Consider the following 21,381-nt stretch of genomic DNA (forward strand, 5'->3'; position numbering starts at 1 on the left):
GATGTTGCCACTTTATATATACATATATATATAGTGTATGTATGTATATGTATGTATATACTAGTTCTCACAATCCTTCTCAGAGCATCAGCCTTCTGGGTGGGGTAGGACATCAGGTGAGAGCTAACTGGACCATTTGTCTAATACAAATACAATTTTCCCATACCACTATATTCTTCCTGCTTTTTTGCTCTGTTTTTTTGTTCTTTTCCTTATAAACCCAGTGCCTGTGTGATCTGTACTGTATATCAAAAAGAGACCAAGTCCAGGATGCACATGCCTGTGACTGTTTTTCTTCCACCTTCCCATCCCCTCCACTTCTCTTTGGTAGATTTAAAAAAACTGATTATTTCACTGCCTCCCTTTCTGGAATAAATCATTTAAAGCTGTCTCAGTTTCAAATATTTAGTAAAAAGAAATTTTACTTATCATGTCTCATTTTAATCTATTTTTCTCAGACTGTGAGCTGAAAGAATAAAGTTAACCTTTTTAGCTATCATGTTCAGGCTCTTTAACCAGTTCACTAATCATTTTTGATCTTATTTTTTATGAAATGATTAATAATGAGACCCACATACCGTATGAAATCTGTACAGATAACATCATGCAGGCAAGGTAGCACGGTACTCAAAGCTTTGCACAATTTTTGAGATATTACACAAAGTGATGCCTTTCTGTTCTTTTTATCTTTAAGCTCACCATTTCAGAAAGCCTAAGCTTATGCTTTTCTCAGTATTTCCTATTTGAATGAAGAATAAATAGCTCATTTTTTTTGGTATTAATTAATTTGGTGGAGTCATTTTGCAGTATCTCTGATGAATCCGACATAAAGTTTACTGTAGTATATTTAATTCAGTTGCATACCTATACATCTGGAAAGGCCAGGAGGTTATTTTCCTTGAAGAAAAATCCCTAGTGTTAATCCAGGTTACTCAAATAATGAGGAAGGAAGGATCTGCTGAAACTAAGCATGGCAGATTCTTAATCTGCAGTGAGCATTTTTCATCATCCTGAGTGGAAGGACCTGCCAAAAAAACCTGAGTGAACTCAGGAAAACACTTGAAGACAAAAGTAGCCTGATTCTGGTAGTCACCCAGCAATTACTCTCTCACAAATACACATTTTCTACTTCCTAGCTAATACTGCACTGACTCTAGGTGATTTGTCTGTGCCTCGTGTCACACTGGAAGACGAAAAGAGTCAAAAATTGGTTCATTATTTAAATCACAGTGCAAATATTCTGCTCAAAGTCCAGCAGAAGATCCTGTTAAGTTTTTAATGTCTTAGGATGAAGGAAGTTTCTGGTAGAGGAATGCCAAGAACATAGGACTTTGGTACAGGACACAAAAAGCTGCAGAAAGCTGAAGAAGGCTGGAGGACAAGCAAAGTTGCCATGGTTTTCTAGCTACTATGCACCATAAAACTGCTTTGGGGTTGATATGTATGCACAGAATTGTGCTCTCCCCGCTGCACTAGACTCCACCAACCCAAAGGCTTCCTTCTCATTCAGGCCTGGGGCCCCCCTGTGATATCATGTCCCCATATCTACTGCTAAGAGCATCTGACCATGATTGCACAGCTTATTCCAAGATAGAACTACTGGCCGTAAACTGAAGTAATGTCTGATAAAACTTAATTCTTGTAGAAAAATCTTATTTTTTCCCCCAGTAGTGAAAATGTTTTCCAGGACTCCTATTGGCTGATGGGATTTAGGTATCATGCAGCTGTGCAAAGCTTAAGGCTCAACTAATTCCCTTTAAGGAGTCAGTGTGGGAGGGCTTTAGGTAAATCCTGTAAGTAGTGTGCAGGCGAGCAATGGTAAGCAAAGTCTGCTACGGACCAGCCCTGCTGCTCTGAGATTTAGCATATGCACAGGAGAAAAGCAAAGCCAAAGCCTTTTGCTGGGGCTCATATACTTGCAGACACCCTGCAGCTTTGCAAAATCACTGAGGTAGGCATCAGACTCAGCATCCCAGGAGCTTGTCTAACCCTGCTGCATGTTCCACATTCAAAATGATCAATTTCTGTCATATCTCCCATTAGATGAACAGCTAGGAAGCATTACAAAACTGATATGACAGCCATGAATTCTGTGAGAGTTTTTTTTTTTTTTCATATTCCTCGGGTAGAATGTATATTCCTTTGCCAGAGTGGGCATAAGAACAGGACTCACTGAAGCTGATATTCTGTTCCTCAGAGAGATAACTGCTGCATTTAGAAAGAGCTAAAATCTGGCATGCAGCAAAGAAGTCCTGTTGTAATGAAATGAGAATTGCAGGAAGACCATCATAAAACCAAATCTAAGTTGAATGGGTGTGAGGTAAGCCAAGAAGTGTACTCCATCAGCACTTAATGAAGTTAATTTAATCTTCATTTTGAAAGGTTCTCTCTTACTTGCTCATTGTGCAAGTTGTTAGCTGTGAAGTGATAGCACACGAAACAATATGCATTGGAGCCAGTTGGGACATGCTGCAGCGAACCACATAGCTATTGCCAGCTTTCATTAGCAGAACCCACAGATATTCCCAGGCTGCAGGAGGAATTGATAAGGCCTTGGGGAGGGAGCCGGAGGAAGAAGGAGGGAGAAGGAATGAGAAAAGATGAGGAACCTTGCTGCTTTCTAATTTTAGCGGATCAGTCAGAATGAGAGCTGGTAATTAAATATCTATTTAAAAAAGTAAAAAGAAAAAAGAATCACAAAATGCACCTTGTAGAGTTGAGAGTGAGAGGGAAACAGAAGCAATCCTGAGGGTATTTCGCTGTCCTTGAAGAAACAACCAGACTTCTGGTGTGGGTTTACCTTACCCAGCTTTAGCCATCAAACTGTTAGCTGTTTCTCTCCAAGATGATCCAACCTCCTTCTGTACTCTATAGAAGGAAATGCATACCCCAGAGAGTAATGTCCTCGAAGCCAGCTTTAGGACAGACTGCACAGATGTCCATAGCATGCAGCATATCTCTCCGTGGACCATAGAAGATCTAGCTCAGACCAGATGCTTAGCTTGAAACTCTGAAGCGGAGTGAGAAGGCAGTGGGGCCCCTTAACCCAATTACCAAGTTAATCTCAAAGACATGGGGAAGAGTGGACCAAATGGGAGAATGTTAGTAGTCACCGCAGTTCATCCTAACCAGTCGTGGCTTCTTTAAGTGTGGCTTGGCAGTCCATGTGCATCTCTTCACTCTGTTTCTCTGGAATCACTGCTGGACTCCCCAGACTTTGCCCTTTATGCCATAGACGTGTCTTGTATTTCTCCACCACAACGCAGAGGGGAATTGTTCCCATGTCTGGAGATCTTTTGTTTTTTGTTTTGGATACGCTTTCCAGATGATACTTCAGCAGACAAAGTTACCGGGCAATGTATGAACAATACATTAATCATTAATGACAGCTGATTTAATTGACAGAAAACAGCTTTGCGCTTCCCATATTCTTCTTCACTGTCCACAGTGCTTGCTCTGCACGCGTGCTTTGATAAAGGCTGATAAAGTCAGAGCCTCATAAAAAGCATTTTCCAGAATAGCTAGACAAATATCATTTCCATGCAACATTACTGTATAATAGCAACATGTCCCCAGGACTGCTGTGCTGGAAAGCAGGTGTGTGATGGCACATTGATGAGTATTTGAGATGGCACCTGGGTGTTTTTGGAGTCAGCAATGATCACGCTGTCAGCGAGGTGTGCTGCCTTCCGAATCGCTTCTTCTCGCCTTGGCTGCTTGTCCTGACCTGGCTCTTGCATTTGTGTGAAAACAACTGAGCTGTTTGTTGACTTCTCTCTTCTGGGCACAAGAAGCCCCTTCTTTTCTAGTGCTCCTCAGAGGCAATGGTATTTCTTCCTCCACCATCAAAGCTGTGTTTGTTCCAGGTTCTTCGTGTGTTTGTGGCATGCTTAGTGGTGTCCTAAAAGTACTCTGCAGATAGTGAAGGGGACACTTGCTTCAACAAAGGATTTATTTTGTTAGCCAACAGAGATTTTAAATGATTTTTCACCTTAGTTCACACACACACACACAAAAGTATAAATAAAATATTCCAGATCTTAGCAGCAGTTTGGATATCTAGGACCTTTGCCCCAATGTCAGAACAAAACAAAAACAAACAAACAAAAAACAACAATCTACCTCCTAAAGCTGATTTCAGTTAAGTGTTTTCTTTGTTGTTCCTTTTAATGATCCTTTTTATGCTTGAAGAACATCTACTCATATTTTGCATCAAGAGCTGGAAAGCAGGTCACATGTGAAGCCACATTTTTTCCACTGGTTCATGACTCTGCTAGGCATGTACTTTATGAAGGGAAAACTGTGGTGTTGGAAATGTATGAAATGTTGGCTGGGTGCATGGAAGTCAGTGGTGAACAGGAATTTGCACATGTTGTGCATGGCTATGACTTTGTAGACCCAGTTATTGATGTGTTTTCTTTCCAGGTACTGTTTGTCACTTGGTGTCATCCAAGACTCAATTTTTGACTGGCTATGAGATCCTGCTCCCAAACTCCAGAACTCTGTTCCATGCAAGAATCCTGGGAGACTCATTAATGATGGTGAAGTGCTCAGCCACTGGAAAAATGAGAGCTAGTCTTGCTTGGTCTGTCTTAGAGTTAACATGAGCTTGACTGGGTTCAGACATCCCATAAATGAATGCACAGTGCTGCTGCTTTTCAAAATGGTTTTCTTGTATAAAATCTATTTCATACAAAGCCTCAAGGAAAAGACACAACAACAACAAAAAAAAAAAGTGCTTGCACAAAGACAAAAGATCACTGCTGCATCAGAAAAAATAACACCCTAGTTAAAACCAGAGAGATAAAAAGAATACACTGCCTGTGTTCGTTGTCATGGTCCACTTTCTGGAAGATGAATGTTTAGCAGGAAGTTAAAATTTCAGAGATGTGAACTTCCCTCCTGGTGGAACTACCATGAGATCTTTCATAACATGAGAGGGAGGGAAAAAAAAAACCTGGAATGGTTGCTCAGGAACTCTTGAAAATACATATTCTGTAGCAGTCCAGAAAGGAGCTGGCAGGAGTGAGTTGAAATACCCTTGACTCTTTTTCTCCATTAAAATATAAAAATAAAAAAGTCATGAGAAATGCAAGTTCTCTTGCATTTGAGAAATACAAGTTAGTGTCGTCATAGCAGTGCACCAAGCTCTTCCACTCACTCTTTGTTTCTGGCCAGATGGAATGAGAAAGTCTCAGGAGTTGATCTCAGAAGTAGGAAATGCATGTCATGTACTTCATCTGTAGTGTGGGTTTTGGAGATGGTACAGGCACTTGCAGTGGTGGGAATTTTGTTGCATAGCAGCTGCCGAGAAGTGACGCTGGTTCTCTGAATTTGTGATGGCACCACAACCTTGCAGTGCTGTAGAGCCTGAGGGCATCCTGCCAGCACCATGCTGTTCAGTTAGGCAGTTAGGATAACAAGACATCTCATCAACTTCTATCAGCTGCAAATATGACTTCCACAGCTTTATCAGGTAGCAAGAAAACAACGCCTCTGATTTACAGAAGGGAAAAAACAAAGTGCCAGGTTAAAAAGTGCCCAAGGAAGAACAAAAATTGCATTGCAGTTTCTCACTTGCAGACTTAGGCATCCACTACCACATCCCTGTGAAGTACTACAGCACATGAATAAACACTCATACTTCCTTGCCTGCTCTTTCTGGGTGTCAGAAGTGCTCTTGCCATTTTCACAGCATTATGATGCCAGAGTTTTCCTCTTGTTGCATTGCTAATGGCACCGAGAAGTGCTTTTTGTCTTTCAGAGGGAAGCATGTGTCAAGGGTTTGAAAGGATCTGATTAAAAACCTTTGATTTTACTGAATCTCAGCTCTGAGCTGGTGGCAAAGCTGTGGTCTCCGTGGACTGCTGTCAGGGTGCGAGTGCTAATGAGTGCTTAGCCACAGTGGGGCATGGCTGGGTTTGAATTTATGCAGCAGAATCCCCAAGGGGATGATGACAAAAATTAAACAGTCTCACAGCAAGATCTGGAGATAATCACCTAACTAATCATTCCCAAGCTTCTACAGTTGCAGAATTACATTTTCCTGCGCTGACAGCAAAATCAACATTGAAAACATTGGTATAGTCAACAGGAGAAAAATCTAAGTGGAAAGCTTAAGGGAGTTTTGTGTCCTGTGGGGCTTGTCCTATCAGTTCAAGGGACAGGATAACACTGGGAGAAGGATATGAATGCAGCCTGTTATATTTCCCTTGTGGCATCCCTGTAAATTACTCTTGTGTTTCAGAGTAGACTCCATTAGGCAGCACCTTTGGAATAGCGAACCTTACTGACCTTCTCTGTCCACAAAGAAGAAATGACACTTCTGCCTTCCAGGTCCTACTAAGAGCTTAGAAAAACACAAAGGCTTTTGAATGACCTCCCTCCTTGGCTCTCTACAGCTAGTTCTGTTTTCAGCCCAGCTTCTGCCTCAGCAGGCGCAGCTGGTGTTTGGTGGTGAACATTTCACCTCTACTTCTCTAAACTCAGCCAAATCAGTTTGAGTCAGAGGCAGCTCGTAAAAACGAGAAGGGCATAGAATCACAGAATGGTTGAGGTTGGAAGGGACCTCTACAGATCATCCAGTCCAACCCCCCTGCTCCAGCAGGGTCATCTGGAGCACATGGCACAGGGTGGCATCCAGATGGGTTTGAAGATCTCCAAAGAAGGAGACGCCACAACCTCTCTGGGCAGCCTGTGCCAGGGCTCTGTCACCCTCACAGGAAAGAAGTTCTTCCTCACATGGAGATGGAACTTCCTGTGTTTTAATTTATACCCATTACTCCTTATCCTATCACTGCTCACCACTGAGAAGAATTTGGCCCCTTCCTCTTCACATTCACCCCTCAGGTACTTGTACATATTGATCAGATCTCCTCTCAGCCTTGTCTTCTCCAGACTAAACAGGCCCAGCTTGCTTAGTCTTTCCACAGCTGTATGTGTTCAGAGCTAGGCCCTTTTGGCCCCAATATCTCAACTCCAGCTGTTGCCATCAGCAAATACCCAGAGAAGTGAAAGAAGAAAATGTACTTCCCCAAACTCCTATATGTCCTCTCATGGTTTTAGCATAGAAGCTCTTGTTGTTTATTGGCTCAGAGTCTGTTGTTGTGTCTATGGTTTGTTCTAGCAGATTTCTGTTCAAATGCTTATCTGACCTCCGCTAGACCTCAAAGCAACATTCTGCATTTGCCTTACTTTGAGGCAAGGCATTCCCCACTCTGCACTGATGGACAAAGAGCCTCTTTTCATCCAGCGTCATTTGATGACCCTAATTCTGGTATCGGAAGAGACAGAAGTAGTCAATCTTCCTCTCCCAGCAGAATGTCATAATGCTGTGGATCTCTACCATATCCCAGACAAATTGCTTCTCTTCCAGGCCGAAGAGTCCAAGCCTACTCGGTCTTCTTTATGCAGACCTTCTCTGAACTGTTAGCAGTTCTACTATATCCCCTGCAGGAAAAGACCAGAAATGTACTAGTCAAGGTATGGATGAGACAAAGATTTGCTCAGGCATCCGTTGGTACTATTCTTTATTTTAGTTCATAAATTTGCCCACTGCACACCATGTGTCCTGGTGTGAACATGCTTATGATTAATTTCCCTTCATTAATTTCACTAATGCAGTGCTGTGATCTCAGAGCACTCCTTTTACACTCCGGATGATCTTTTGTCTTTCTAGAGCCTTGATGTTTTTACTTCTGACATTCTGGAATAATTCAGGACTACTTTTGGTTCCTTTATCTAGCTGTTTTTTTTTTTTTTTTTTTAGTGTTGTTTGTTGTTTTTTTGACTTGCTTAACAATTATGCTAATCTTTAGGATCTGATATCTTTGTTTAAACAGAGATCAGGTTCATCTTTTTCATCCTCCTTAATGACCATCTAAAATCCTCCTTTACTTAAACCCCTCTTCCAGCATCTTTCGCTTGAGCCTAAAAGATCTTAAGCCCTAATGTTAAGTCTGTTTAGGAGCTTTTTCAACATATCTGTGATTAGAAGAACATGGTTGAATGCAGCCACGCTATGAAGTGAATGAACTGTTGCAAGAAGAAGGAATTTGGGCAGGTATGCACTTTCAAGCACACACAACGGTATCATTTGCAGACTGCTTTCTATGTTCCTTCTTGTTCCTCAGTGATGTGCTCTGTTGCCTGCCACTTTTCCTTAGAGACAGCACATTCTTGCATCCTCAAGAGCTCATGCTAATGTGCTACAAAATGCCAAGGAAAACCTCAAGTTCATAATAGGAAGGACCAGCACATGCACAGAGAAATGAATGCAGTGTGCCAGAAGCAAGAATAGCACTTGCAAAGCACTTTTAAAAAATCCACTGTTCCCTTCTAGAGACTTGCCAAGAGATGAGGCACAGCCATCTCAAGTAGTTTGTCTGCTGAGAGCTGAACTTGAGATGAATCACCCACTTAGGGGTCAGTCCCCCCAAGCACAGATCTAGTAAGACAGGATAACAATCATTTCTTGGTCTCATGAGTGGCTGATGAGTTCCCTGTACCCAGAGAGAACAAGCAGCTGCTTTCGTTTCTGTTGTCTGGATCTTTCCCATGCTTTCTCTTCAGGTACAAAGCTGCCCCCTTGTCCTGCAGCAATTTACTTCTCATCCACAGCAACAATTATTTTGGATCCTGGCTGAAACACATTCCCAGAACCACACTGGATAGACTTAAAATAAGGGGCTGTAATGCATGAGAATATGGGGGGGGAAGAAGAAGGAAAAAAAGGGGAAAGAGCTTTTCAACACATGGTAAATAGATGCTATGCAAAACAAATAGTAGTATCTGATTTAAATGAATGCAGCAACCTGCTGAGTTATTTGTTCCAGGCTGATATTTGAAAGGAAAGCATTCACTTGGCAGAAAAAAGAATTTAAAAGGGGCAGAAAGTAAGAGTATCTTGCAGTCTGTATGCTGATCTTGTAAAAATATATAGGTAGTTATACATGATCAATTGTATCATGTACACATAGACACAGGTCTAAGGTATTTATAAATATATATGTATATGCCTACATAAAATGCATGTATAAATCAGATACCTATGTATAGCATAAATTCTTCTGAGGACACAGAAATGAATATATTTGTGCATTTCTAAGGTCACTCAAGGACAGGAGCTGCTCCTGGGCAGTTTTTCTTGGAAAAAAAAAAAAGACACAAAAAAAACAGAAAGAGATCACATCCCATGTGTGACCAGGAACATACTTTCTCTGCCTCACTGGACAATCCTTCTGTTCTCCTGGGAATTTTCTGCAGCTTGGCCTCATCTTGATGTCCAGGGGGCAGAACCAAATTTTCACGCAAAACCATATGCAATTGAACTCTGAATTGTCAGTGTAGAATATGTAACTCTCCTTGCTTACTGCCTTGTCTCAGCTGCTTTGAAAAATTAGAAATCACGCAATTTTTCTCACATTGGAGCCCAAGCTCTGTTCTAGGAGAGAGACTTTCCAGCAGGGACCTAGAAGACTTTGGAATGCAATAATTACAGTACTTATCAGGAGCCCGGCAGCCATGAGTCAGTGTGGAGAATTCAGTCAACTCTCCAAGTGCCTAGAATCAATATTTTGGAGTCTCTCATTCTATGCTCTTCTTCATGAGTCAGGTATTCTCTACTCACTCTGGAGATTTCTTCTCTGATTACAAGATGGAAACCTTTGCAGTTCAGCAGTAATTTAATCCCCCCACTCCAAAATCTTTCTAAATGTCATCCACTCTTACTGAGCTTGACCTTTATTTCAACAGGACATTGTTTTTAATGTGGATGCATATGCAAGAGCTAGCAAATCAGCATATTTGCAAGCACGAGGTAAAAAGTTGCCGAAAATTCTGCAGATTCATGATATGTGTGTTGGATGTCTCTGCCTGATCTTTCTAATAAGGGCTTTCTTCCTAATGCAGCAATATGATTTTATCCTCAAATTGTGGTTTGCACCAGCTGAACGTCATAACAGGAAAGGCACATATAGAAATGCAGAGCAGTAGTCTGTGGCCTAATAGCTTTAAACATTTTTTTTTCTTAAAAGCAAACAGTCAATGAAAGAGTACTTTTTATTTACTTATTTATTTATGGTTGCACAAGCCACCCACAAGGGAAATGTTTTACACTGCTTCCACTCAAGACCAAGTAGAAAGGCTCTGGTTTGTTCCTTCTTTCTCTTCCTCTGTCTCTGTTGTGGTGCAGTATAAGAGCAAATTGCATTTCTATTTATCCTTACCGCTCTCGGATTCATGAGTAATGGACATTCCAAAAGGGATGTATTGTAATCCCTTAGCTGAAGAGAATGAAGAAGAGATAGGAGGGTTCTTAGGCAAAATATGTTGTTTGAGGAAGAAGTAGTCACCTCCAGCATGCCCTCCTAAGCTGAACATCCGAAAACACATGCAGATGGGAGGTCCTATTGAGCAGACCTTTTTGTTTCTTGGGTTCCGCCTTTCTAGGGTGTTATTGACTGTATATCCCTCTGCACTATCCCTTCCCTATGCTAGTCCTGTTTTGCTCACACCCAACTGAAAAATGCAATTGAAGACTGCAATTTACAGACTCTTCCTTGTTCTTTTCCTTGGCTCTTATTCAGAGATCTTTTGCGGGCACAGTGACAGTGGCCTCATCAGGAGCGCTATTCAGTAGGATGCATGTGACAAGAGTATGCAAGACAATGTTCTTTGAAGTGAGAGTCAGAGTACAACGGGTTCCAGAGGGGTCTCAATGGTCAGCACATGTTGCTGAAATGCAGGTTCACTCTACTGAAGAAAGCATGTGTTCATGCTTATCAGAAGACTGCCATGGCTTCACACCAGATGATAAAACTCCATAGATATCAGAAGGGCATGCAACACTTCTGCTGCAGGGAATCTGGCCCTGGGGAAGATTATCATAAGAAATATCCTTAGGGAGAACACACCACTCCTTTTACTGTAAATGCAGATAAAAATTGTGAATAGTCTTTTCCAAGTCAGCTGGAAAAGCAGGCATTCAGCAGAAGAAAGACTGTCATCTTCTGACAGTAACTTGATTCCTGGTAGAAGGACTTTGCCATTGTCATTCAAGGAGGATCTCCTGAGCATTGGCATCTGTGTTTCTGCTTTTTACTTGCAAACTTTTTTTTTTTTTCTGAGGTTCTTGGTACAGCTGTGAATTCTACCTGTGAATGGCAGTCTTTCAACCCCTTCAAAATGCTGAAAAAAATTCACAGGCTTTTGTGGTGTCAGCAATTACCTCAGCTTGCCTACGTTGCCTGACATCCTATCTCCTGCCCGCATTTCATGACAGTTCTTGTAGATCTTTCAAAGAAGCAGAATTATCAATTACCTGTTGAATTGCCTGCAGAAGCAGCAAGAGAATCCAGGTGTGAAGGTCTAATTCCTATATAGCCTTTAATAATCGCCAAATTTTGGATAGTCCCTGAAAAAAGTTCTGACTGGTGTAATGGGTAGTTTGGTTGGTTTTGGCTGTAGTCAACAAAGCAGAAAAAAATGAAGAATCTCTTATTGTAGAGTCTCAGATAACCTGAAATCTTTCATGTTCTGGACAAGAAATTATCTTCCTATTTTGTGTATTATTAAAAATTGTCAGGCCCAAATAAGAATAAAAAAAGTATCTGAAAACATAAAGCTTGCATATGAGGATGTAATGGGAGACATTGTCAAAATCTTTTGTGAAGTCAAAGGAGACAACATGCACTGCTCTCCCCTGATGTACCACATTAGTTATCTCACTGGAAAAGCCTACCAGGTTGTAACTGGTAAATCCATGCTGACTACTCCCAATAACTTTCATGTCCTTCTTGTGGTTGGAAATAGTACCTAGGATTAGTTGCTTCTTCACCTTCCCAAGGATCCAGGTAAGACTGACTAGCCTGTAGTTCCCCAGATCATTATCTTACACTTTTTGAGCACAGAAGGGATATTTCCTTTTTTTCTAATCCTCAGGAACCTCCCGCAGTCACCATGACCTTTTAAAGATAATCGAGAGTGATTGCCTTTCAGTAAGGGTATTGCAGTGGCATTGGTCAGCTCTTTTAGCACTCACGGGTGCATTCTGTCAGGGCCCATGCATGTCACTGCTATGCATATAACTTTCTCCAAGAAGGGAAAGGGAACTGCTGCATCCACATTATTCCTATTCTTCATTTTGTTTTTGACATACTTTAGAAGTCCTTCTTTCCCTTCTCATGCCTTGTCAGATTCAACTTCAAGTGACTCAGTGCTACCTCTGCATGCTTAAACAGTCTCTCAGGATTCTTCCTGAGTCACCTGTTCCTTCTTCAACCTTTTTTGTACACTTCGTTTTTATCTGCAGATTTGGTCAGGAGCTCCTTGTTCATCCCCACAGGCCTCCTGCTGCCTTTGCTTGATCTCCTGCTCATTGAGATGGGCATTCTTGAGTTTGGAGGTGATATTTGAATATCAGTCATCTATCCTCTTCCTTCCAGGGCTGTATCCCATGCTTCTAAGCAGGCTCTTGAATAGAGTGATCCTGCTTTTTGCCCTGCTCCTTCTTCTCAGGATCTTTACACTTATTTATTTAGGAATATACATGTGAACTAATTCCACTTCAGTTCTGCTTTTTCTTAAATTGGAGGCTCATATGCTCGCATTACCCCTAGCGTAATCACTGATCTCTCTGTCTATCCTTTTAGCTTGAAGTCATCCTTAGCAGGTTGGCTATCCTGTTGGCAAAGATACTTTTGCTCCATTTTATTAGGGGATTCACATCTCTTCCAAGTGATCAATGGACTTCAAATATCCAAGTAGTTTTCAATCCTTATGTGAAAAGATGTTGAAATTCTGCTGGCCAGCACCAACTGTGGAACCAATTGTCAACCCACATGATCTGATGTGTGCTCCTTCCATCTCCTCAGTCTCCAAGAGAATTTGAAGAGAAACCATCTGGTTCCCCATGACTTTCATCTTTGGCCACACAGCCATGCTTGATACTTTGTAGACCTGCAAAGCAGCATGGTAGTAACATTCGTGACCATGTAAAAGAGCAGCAAGGTGTGTCCAAGGGTGACACAAGTCTGAACAGCCTCTCTATAGCATCCAAACTGCCGTAGGAGGAAGGATAGGCTGACTAACAGGGAATCTCCTCCAGCAACCATTGCCTCTGTGTGCTCCTGTGTGTCTCAGGCTCAACTGGTACAGTTGCTCCATCTGGCAGCTCTTCCAGATCCTCATCAGCTATGAGGGCAAAGAAGTAAATGATAAAAAAAAAAGAGAGAAAGAAAAGAAGAAAATGTAGAAGTAAATGAAAATGTTGAAAATAAAAATAAATGCAAAAATTAAATGAATGAAATCGAATAAGCAGATGCAGAAATGTTTGACATGACTCAGGTTAGCAACCATGGAAGCTTAGTCTTATTTGGAGGAGACATAGCAAGTAAAAGGGTTTCTATAAGCATCAACGTTCCATGGGAACTTAAGGAAAAATTTCTTAATGGTGAGGGTTACAGAGCACTGGAGCAGGTTGCCAAGAGAGGTTGTGGAGTCTCCTCCTCTGAAGATCTTCAAACCTCGCTTGGATGCAGTCCTGTACCATGTGCTCTAGGTGACCCTGCGTGTGCAGAGGGGTTGGACTAGATGACCTCTAGAGGTCCCTTCCAACCTTAAGCATTCTATGATTCTATGATTCTATAATGTCAGCTGGTACAATAGGTGAGTTAGTCAACTAGGAAACTATGAGCTTACTTCCATTGGACTGTGTCCACTTATGCTCCATCATTTCCAGAAAGAAATATAGTCACCTTATGCAATGAATATCTTGAATGTCAGCTTCTATGTTGTACAAACTGAAGAAATTTAGATAGAATAACAAAGCTGCTGAACAGTAAAGTTCCTTGGAATCATCATTAAAGAAAGCCATTCATTATTCTTTCATAACAAGCGTTGAGATTCCCTGACATAATCAAATTTCTATTATACACATTTTAACTTGTGTAGTTAGGATTTTTATCCCTGACACGTTGATAAAGTTTGTTTTAATTTCATTAAATGAAATTTAATGCTAGGTAAATTAAATAGCATGCCAGCATCGCAGTGTGAAACATATTCATACAGAGAACAAACAAGTATACAACATAGTGGTTCTTCATACTTATCCATTTGAGAAAAAAGAGTATTGTTAAAATCAGGGGAGACTACTCAGAGCATGCAAGTTATTTTACAAGTGAACCAAAACAGAAGATCATTTTCCGTTTTCTGGAAGGGCTGATAGGTTCAGAAGGTTCATTGAATTTTGACAGAAGTGAGGCCACTGTTTTTCTTTCTTTTGTTTAAAAATAGATTTCCCCTCCCTGCTTTCAATAAACTCTCTCAGCTGTCAAGGCAAGTATCAATGCTAAATCCTTTAATTTGCTTCTGTCCTACATGTGATCCAGGCAGAAAGTTCCATGTGGTCATGGAAAACTGAGGAAAAATAGCTTAGCATATACAATAAGTGAAGGACAACAGGACAGATGAAAGGGAAATCTTTCTGCAGAGACTGTATCTTCTCAGTTTTCCAATTTGATTTAAAAAAAAAAAAGCATATCATAAAAAAAAAATCAGCTTAGACACAAGGGAAAGTAGTCTAATTGTAAAGAGTAGTTATGCTCCAGAGTAAGTGAAAAGTTTTCAGTAGTGGAGGTCCTTGTGTCTAGGACAGGTTCAAGTCAAATTGACCCTTGGAGTGCAAGGGTATTCCAGTTGTCTTCCTGTGCTTTCTTTTACCATACTTTTTTCATGATTAACTGATGAATTTTGTTCTATTCATGTATGTGTGTGGAAGAATGTGTGTGTGTTTACCCTGGGTTAGAAGCTGAATACAGTTTGATAGGACTGAGTAAGAATAGATAAGGCTCCCCCAGATGGTACATGAAGATGCAAATTAAAGAGCAGGCATTGTAAGCTTTAAGGTAGCTCTTTAAAAATGAGCTAACTAATAAAATAGTCAAGGCTTGCTCTTCTTTCTGAGTAAAAAAGCAGCAATATTGCAAATAGTTTGTGATGAAGACAAACAACCATGAACTGGAGACTGCAAGTTCTGTAATTGCCACGTTCGGAGATGTTCAAAACCCATCTAGACACAATCTTGAGCAATATGCTTTAGATGACCCTACTTTAGCACAGAGTGGGACAAAATGGTCTCCAGAGATACCTGCCAACCTCAGCTAGACTGTGATCCTATGATTTTGCTTAACTACAGTAATTGTCATTGAGCAACTATAAATAACTTGGCAGCATGTAGTCATGTCAAATATTAGTAGCAAAAATGTCATGGTTATGATAAACACTGTCAGATCCCCGAGCTTTGCCAACCCAATAAGGTCAGCAGGAGATTCAGCAAGAGACCTCTTTAGCCTTTTAATTCCCCACTTAAGGGCTGCAGTCCCACCTCGCATGTCAATGGTGAGTTTCTATCTTGGCCGCTGTTTATTCTTAGACTCAGATTTGCTCTGCAATGAACTTCTCCCTGGATTTCTCCCTGGATTTCCCTCAAAACTCCATGATCATGGTTTTCTGTACATCTTCAAGTTCTTCAGATAGATTGCTGCTTGTTCTTTAGAGTCAGTTCCAGATTGGATACAAGGATAATTGGTCACTTCGGTCTTCACTGCTGTTCTCTTCCTGGGCACTCAATTCCAAGACCCAGGGAATAACTCATCATTTCTACAGCTGTCTCAACTGTGATGTTACTGCATTATCCATCCTTTGCCATTAGCTATTTGATAGACAGATGTGTTCATGCTCAGAAAACAATGGCTAGCTTGCATTTGTCTTGTCATAAGCAGTGCAAAGTTATGTTTGTGATGGTTTGCCATTTCAGACTCACTCTGGCTCATCACTCCATCTTTTTCTTTCATACTCTGTCATTAGAGCTGAATATAAATATCTTCTTACCCCAGGTCAGGCAGTATATCTCAGTGCCCACCTGCTTTATGCACCTTCCTCTTGTGTAAACCAGGAAGAATAGGCAAAGGAAGGAGATGGAAAGGAGGTTGATGGGAGCCTTAGTCTTGTCCTGACATGGAAGCAGGAACTTCGGTGCATCAAGCACCATGATATCTTTCCCACCTTTTTGTCTGGTGTCTGAGGAGTCCAGGCTATCTTGGGCCTTCTGTGTGCAAGCTGATGCACAGCTTCTTCAGGAAGAGGACAGAGAAGTCAGCGGTGATTTGTGACCAGAGATTGTTCTCTGAACTTCTCTCAGTTAAAATGTTGAATGTTGCATAAACAATGAACTCTGGGATGTGAAATCTCAGTGCAGTGCACTGTTGAGAGCTGAAATAGCATGCGAGGAATCCCAGGTGCTAGGGTGCTAGAAGGGAATTTCTGAGCTTCAAAGGAGAGAAGATCTAGGCCGTCCTCATGATATAACCAGAGGGTATGAAAAAACTGTCTGAATTCAGGATGGAACTTGCTCAGTCCCGAGAAGACTAGCAGGGTCACTTGACCAGTAGGAAATCTAGTCGGTTCCTACCAGACAGATTCCTATTCATCTGTGTAGGACAAAGTAGACTGGAAGTTAGGAATAACATGGTAGAGGAGAATTATTTGCCACTTGGGAGACCTTCTGTACAAGTACAAGTTGTACAAGTTGTAACTCAAAGACTCAAATAGCTCAAAAATACACAAAGTGTTTAGATGAAATTATCTAGCAATTGGGAATAAACATACTTTCACAAGTAGAGCAATAGGTATCAGTAGGGTGCATGCTGTATATTTATTTATCATCACATTTTCCACAGCTGATATGTTGAAATGTGTGTGTAGTGTGCATGCATTCATTAAATTGCAGAGGTAGGCGGCACAATTTACATAGCTGTTCCAGAGAACTAGAAATGAATACCATATTCTCCTCAGGGATATGCAGCGATCATAATCTTCAGTAATTCACTTGCACTTAGTGCAACACTGTTCTCATGCAAACAACAGTGTAATGGCTTGAGGTCGTTCATGTACTTAAAATGCTTCTTTACCTAGCTGGATTATGTTCACAATTGTACATCACCAACAATATGATGGCCTAATCAGTCAATATTTTTAAGGCTGGACTAAGAGCAAACATGAATATAAAATTGTCTTCATCTTTCTTTAGGAGTTACTGAAATGTTTTCTCATCCTCAGGAAAACCAGAGCACAAACACAGTTCATTGTGGGCGTTGTTTTTTTTAAATTATTTGCTCACTTCAGCTAAGCAATTTCTTTCAAAAACTCCAACATGCCTTTTCTAATTTTTACGCATTTTACCCTATGGATTTCATTCCTACAATTAGATTTTCTTGGAAACAATTTCAAACCTGTAAAGTGCCATTTTATTCACTTACTAAACATGATATTACATTTTGATTAATGAAAACCCTTAAAAATACTACCAAGTTTAAATGAAAATGTGGCTTACTCAAAACTCATACTGTCTCATAAATGATAATACTTCGATACATGATAATGGTAATCCTTTCTCATAGAAACTGCTGTTTGATGGAATGCCATCTTTCTCCAGGAGAAGAATATTTTTGTCCAGGTGAAACAAGCTCCTGTCTGGGTATTATGTGTGATAGATGGCCAATGACTTGTTTCTTCTTGTTGCAGTGTCACTACCAGCAAGAATCATATTGTCTCTCCCTGTTGAAATGATTTGGTCCCATGCTGCTGCCATTCACATGTATATGGTGGGCTCGTCTATGGTCCCTAGTGTTTTGATGACTGTATCTCCAGCTGTAAAATCCAGGTTGGATTAATTATTTGATGCTTTTGGAGAAAGTTGTGAGCCAGAAGCAGCAGCATGGAGCCACTTGGCAACAAGAGCTACCAAAGAATTTTATTTCAAAGGGCACTTGCCAAAATAAATGCTTAAACCTTCCTGCAAACAGGACCAGGGAAGATGTGTGGGGGACGCAGCTCCTACACCAAGCCCGGGGTATCTTGTACAGACAGATGTCTGTTCAGCTCAGTATCCTCACCCTGAGCATAGCCAGGGCTGTAAGGAGATTAATGAGGGCAGTACTCCTTTATTGCTATGACTCTCAAGTTGCCTTCATCTTCACATACAGCAACATTTGAGTGCCCCCTTCTTTTTTTTTTTTTAATTCTGCCTGCTTGTCCAGTAAGTTCATGATCTGGATGATCAACCTGTCATGAGCTGACCCTTGCTTTGAGATGGAGGACCTCTGTGCCCTTAGGACTACCCTTCTACCCATTACTACCCTTCTCCTCCAGTTGCCCATGGATGGTCAAGGCCATGGATAAATTATGACAGGAAAAAAATAGAGATTGTTTTCTGTGGATCCAGAGGGAGAACGAGTGTGTGGGTAGCCATCCCAGCCTGATGTTGCCCAGCCTTGCCATGCAAGCCCTCTTGCCTGCAGCATGGGCTGGTCCCATTGTGGGATCTTCTCTTCCATGAGGCTGCAAATCCATCAAATGCTTCCTTTGCTTCAGATCTAGACTGAGACATCATTTGTCTGAAATACCTTAAAAATCATTCAAGAGCAACATCCACTGGGTATAAAAATCACTCGCAAACTACCTTAATGTCTATTTTGGCTTGGAAGAAATTACTTTAGAAAACTGTTTTTGTTTGTTTGTTTGTTTGCTTGCTTTTCAAGTTACTGATTTCATCCTTTCAGTCTGAAATACTAAATATGATGGGGTTGGAGAAAGGAAGCAAAAATATTTTCTTCATTCAGAAATATTTAGGAGATTCCTGCTGAACTTGAGAGCCCTTTTGAAACCAGAAATCTGTGACAGTGCAGCAAGCAGAGTGACTTTTTTTTTTTTTTGCTGGTAAATAATTTCATAATGGAAGAAACAACAACAAAAAATCATGAGAAGAACATCTAGTTCATGTCTATTCAACAGTACTGTACTAACGATACTGAGAAAATACTTAGTACTTTGCACTAGCATGATTCTTGGGTCTTTTCCAAAATGATATGTAGTTTTCATTTCAAAAATACTTATTCCTGCAAAGAATTTTGCTGGCCTTTACAGGCTTTTAGGTTAGTTGCTTGACAGTTCCTACATACTGGGGGGAGAAATCTGAATTCCATTTTGTGTTTTGATTAAAATGAAGGCACAAATAGAGGTACGGCTCTTACACAGCAAGGATTTCAAACTTGATAGAGGCATGTTCCTGCTACAGCAACTGTAATGTGAATGTCTTTCATCTTCATCTCAAAGGTCTTTTCTCTGCCCACTGCCTTCTTAATGTAGCGGAAGTGATTATAAGTAATAAAGAGAGCAACCTACAGGTATATTTGCTGCTGTAGTTTTGTATGTGACAGATCACTTTTTTTTTTTTTTTTAAACACGTGAAATGATAACCTACAAAATCTCTGGAATTTCTGGAAATAGCAGCAACAGTGGAGAATTACTGAGGTGTATGCAGGCTGAGGACTGAGTGGATTAGTAGTGCAGAAATTTTATTTGATGATGCCTTGAGACTGCAAGTTAGAAAGTAAGTCCCGGTCACTGCAGCATTTCTCAGCTGGGTCAGATTCACTCAGGCAATCTCCAATTCTCTATTAAATTTAAGGTCCTTAATATCAAACCATGAAACAAGACTTTGGCTAATCATGTGAACTCGTTGATGCATTACTTTATTTCTCAGCAAGAGTAGCAAATCTCAGTTATCTACCCTACTTGCTAGCTTAAGAATGTTTCTCTCCAGGAAGTGTGAGTAAGCTGTACCCCGAGAAGTGAAGAATTTGATGTGTGAACAGGGTTTCTCCTGAAGCTTTAGTTTTTACCTAGAGGTCTTTCCATCCCATTTATACCAAAGGAGCAGGGAAGAGGATATATAAAACATCTCCTGTATGTGAAAGATGAAAGCTGTCCCATTTTCACTGCAGTCTCTCAGTCCGTCTGTCCCGTCCTGCTTTCTTACTTTTGTTTACTGCTTATTTTTTTTTGCCACATCTGTAACCCTTCACTATAAAATCCTTTAGATGTTACTCCAAGATCATTGCTCATGATGGACTTGAGTGGTCAAATTTCTTAGCAGAAGAGAGGAAGACCAAACTAGTAGAACACAACCCCCTAAATTTGTTAGAGAAGAGCATGTGCTGCCTGTGCTGGACATATGGCTGAATTGCCAGAGATTCTGTCCTTTGTTTGCTCCTTAGGGATGTGATCACCATGATCACCAGACCGTCTTGTCTCATGAGTGCTGCCTGCCCACAGTGATTTAGGGGAATGTTCATTTTGGCCCCTGTGAATAAGAGCAAAAGCATGTTTCTTTTACAACAATGCACTTATTGCAGAAGGTGAGGGGCCTGGAGTCTGCTCTCACTCTTGTGGGAGGGTTTGGGATGGCTTTGCAGCAAATTCCCATTCGCATCAGCCGCCAGCCTTACTGATGGCCACTGTGTTCTCTTTCCCTGCAGTATGGGATAAAGAAGAAGGAAGAGAGAGAAGCCGAGGCCCAGGCCGCGCTGGAAGCAAATGCTGAAGGCAGCCTGACTCGCCCCAAGAAGGCCATCCCACCTGGCTGTGGCGAGGAGGAGGAGGAGGAGGAGGAGAGCATTCTGGACACGGTCATCAAATACCTCCCGGGGCCCCTGCAAGACATGTTCAAGAAGTAGTTGCCGCAGATTGTCAGACTGGCACAAACAGTACCGCAACGAAACTTCTCGTTTGCCCAATGGGGATATCAAACCTTGCCATCCGTCATGCTGCCCACCCACCTCCGCTGCTCACTAGGACCTGCCCAATCCCCTCTGGCCGCCCCCAACCACCCTCCACCCTGGACTCACCCGGTACCCTCCTTATTTTGTTCTTTTTTGTAAATAGCCACATCCAGTAGGCGCCTCTGAATGGATGTAAGGATTATTAAGCTGCAATCTACACAACTTTTATTATAAGCCATAGTAATATGTATGTTAAATAAGCAACTGTACATTTAGCAGAAAAAAAAAAGGAATAGCCTCACACATGTTTCCATACAAAGCAGGAAGGAGTGTTCACTGACTGTGAACAACAGCCTATTTGATTTTATTTAATTATCTTATTTTTTATTATTAATATTGAGAGTTTATCAAGTTATCATTATTAATGTTCTTGTTGGTTGGGTCACCCTAGTCATTTGCTGCTGAGAACATCTTCCCTTGCAAGAGGTGTCTCAGTTCTCCTACAGCAACAGAGCTTTTTCCATCTTAATGCCATCACTGGCATAGTCAAGAGACCGTTTGGGAGACAAACCATGCATGACTTGTGTCTCCAGCATTGCTGAGACAATGTGAAAGAGCTGAGCAACCCACCCTCAGTTGCTGGTAGGAGCTAAATGTCTCCAAATCTAAGCAAGAGTTCACGTTGCTTTGGGAATTAGCCATACTCTTAACTTGGAAGTGCAGATTTGGGTCTTGACGGGTGCCATGCTGAGAGCGGGAGCCG

General features: G+C 41.2%; 1 protein-coding gene across 1 annotated transcript in view; it reads left to right on the plus strand.

Annotated features, from left to right (window-relative positions):
• Window positions 1-20,853, plus strand: part of CPLX1 (complexin 1) — a 102,164-nt gene extending 81,311 nt beyond the window's left edge. Inside the window, exon 3 of the mRNA XM_088537452.1 lies at window positions 20,376-20,853. Within this exon, the coding sequence (XP_088393578.1) occupies window positions 20,376-20,573 (198 nt within the window). The 3' untranslated portion in view covers window positions 20,574-20,853. The remainder of the gene's footprint in view (window positions 1-20,375) is intronic.
• The last annotated feature ends 528 nt before the right edge of the window (window positions 20,854-21,381 follow it).

This window comes from Tinamus guttatus, unplaced genomic scaffold (genome assembly GCF_059628265.1).
Source record: "Tinamus guttatus ecotype Peru unplaced genomic scaffold, ASM5962826v1 Tinamus_guttatus_pri_ptg000773l, whole genome shotgun sequence".
NCBI lineage: Eukaryota > Metazoa > Chordata > Aves > Tinamiformes > Tinamidae > Tinamus > Tinamus guttatus.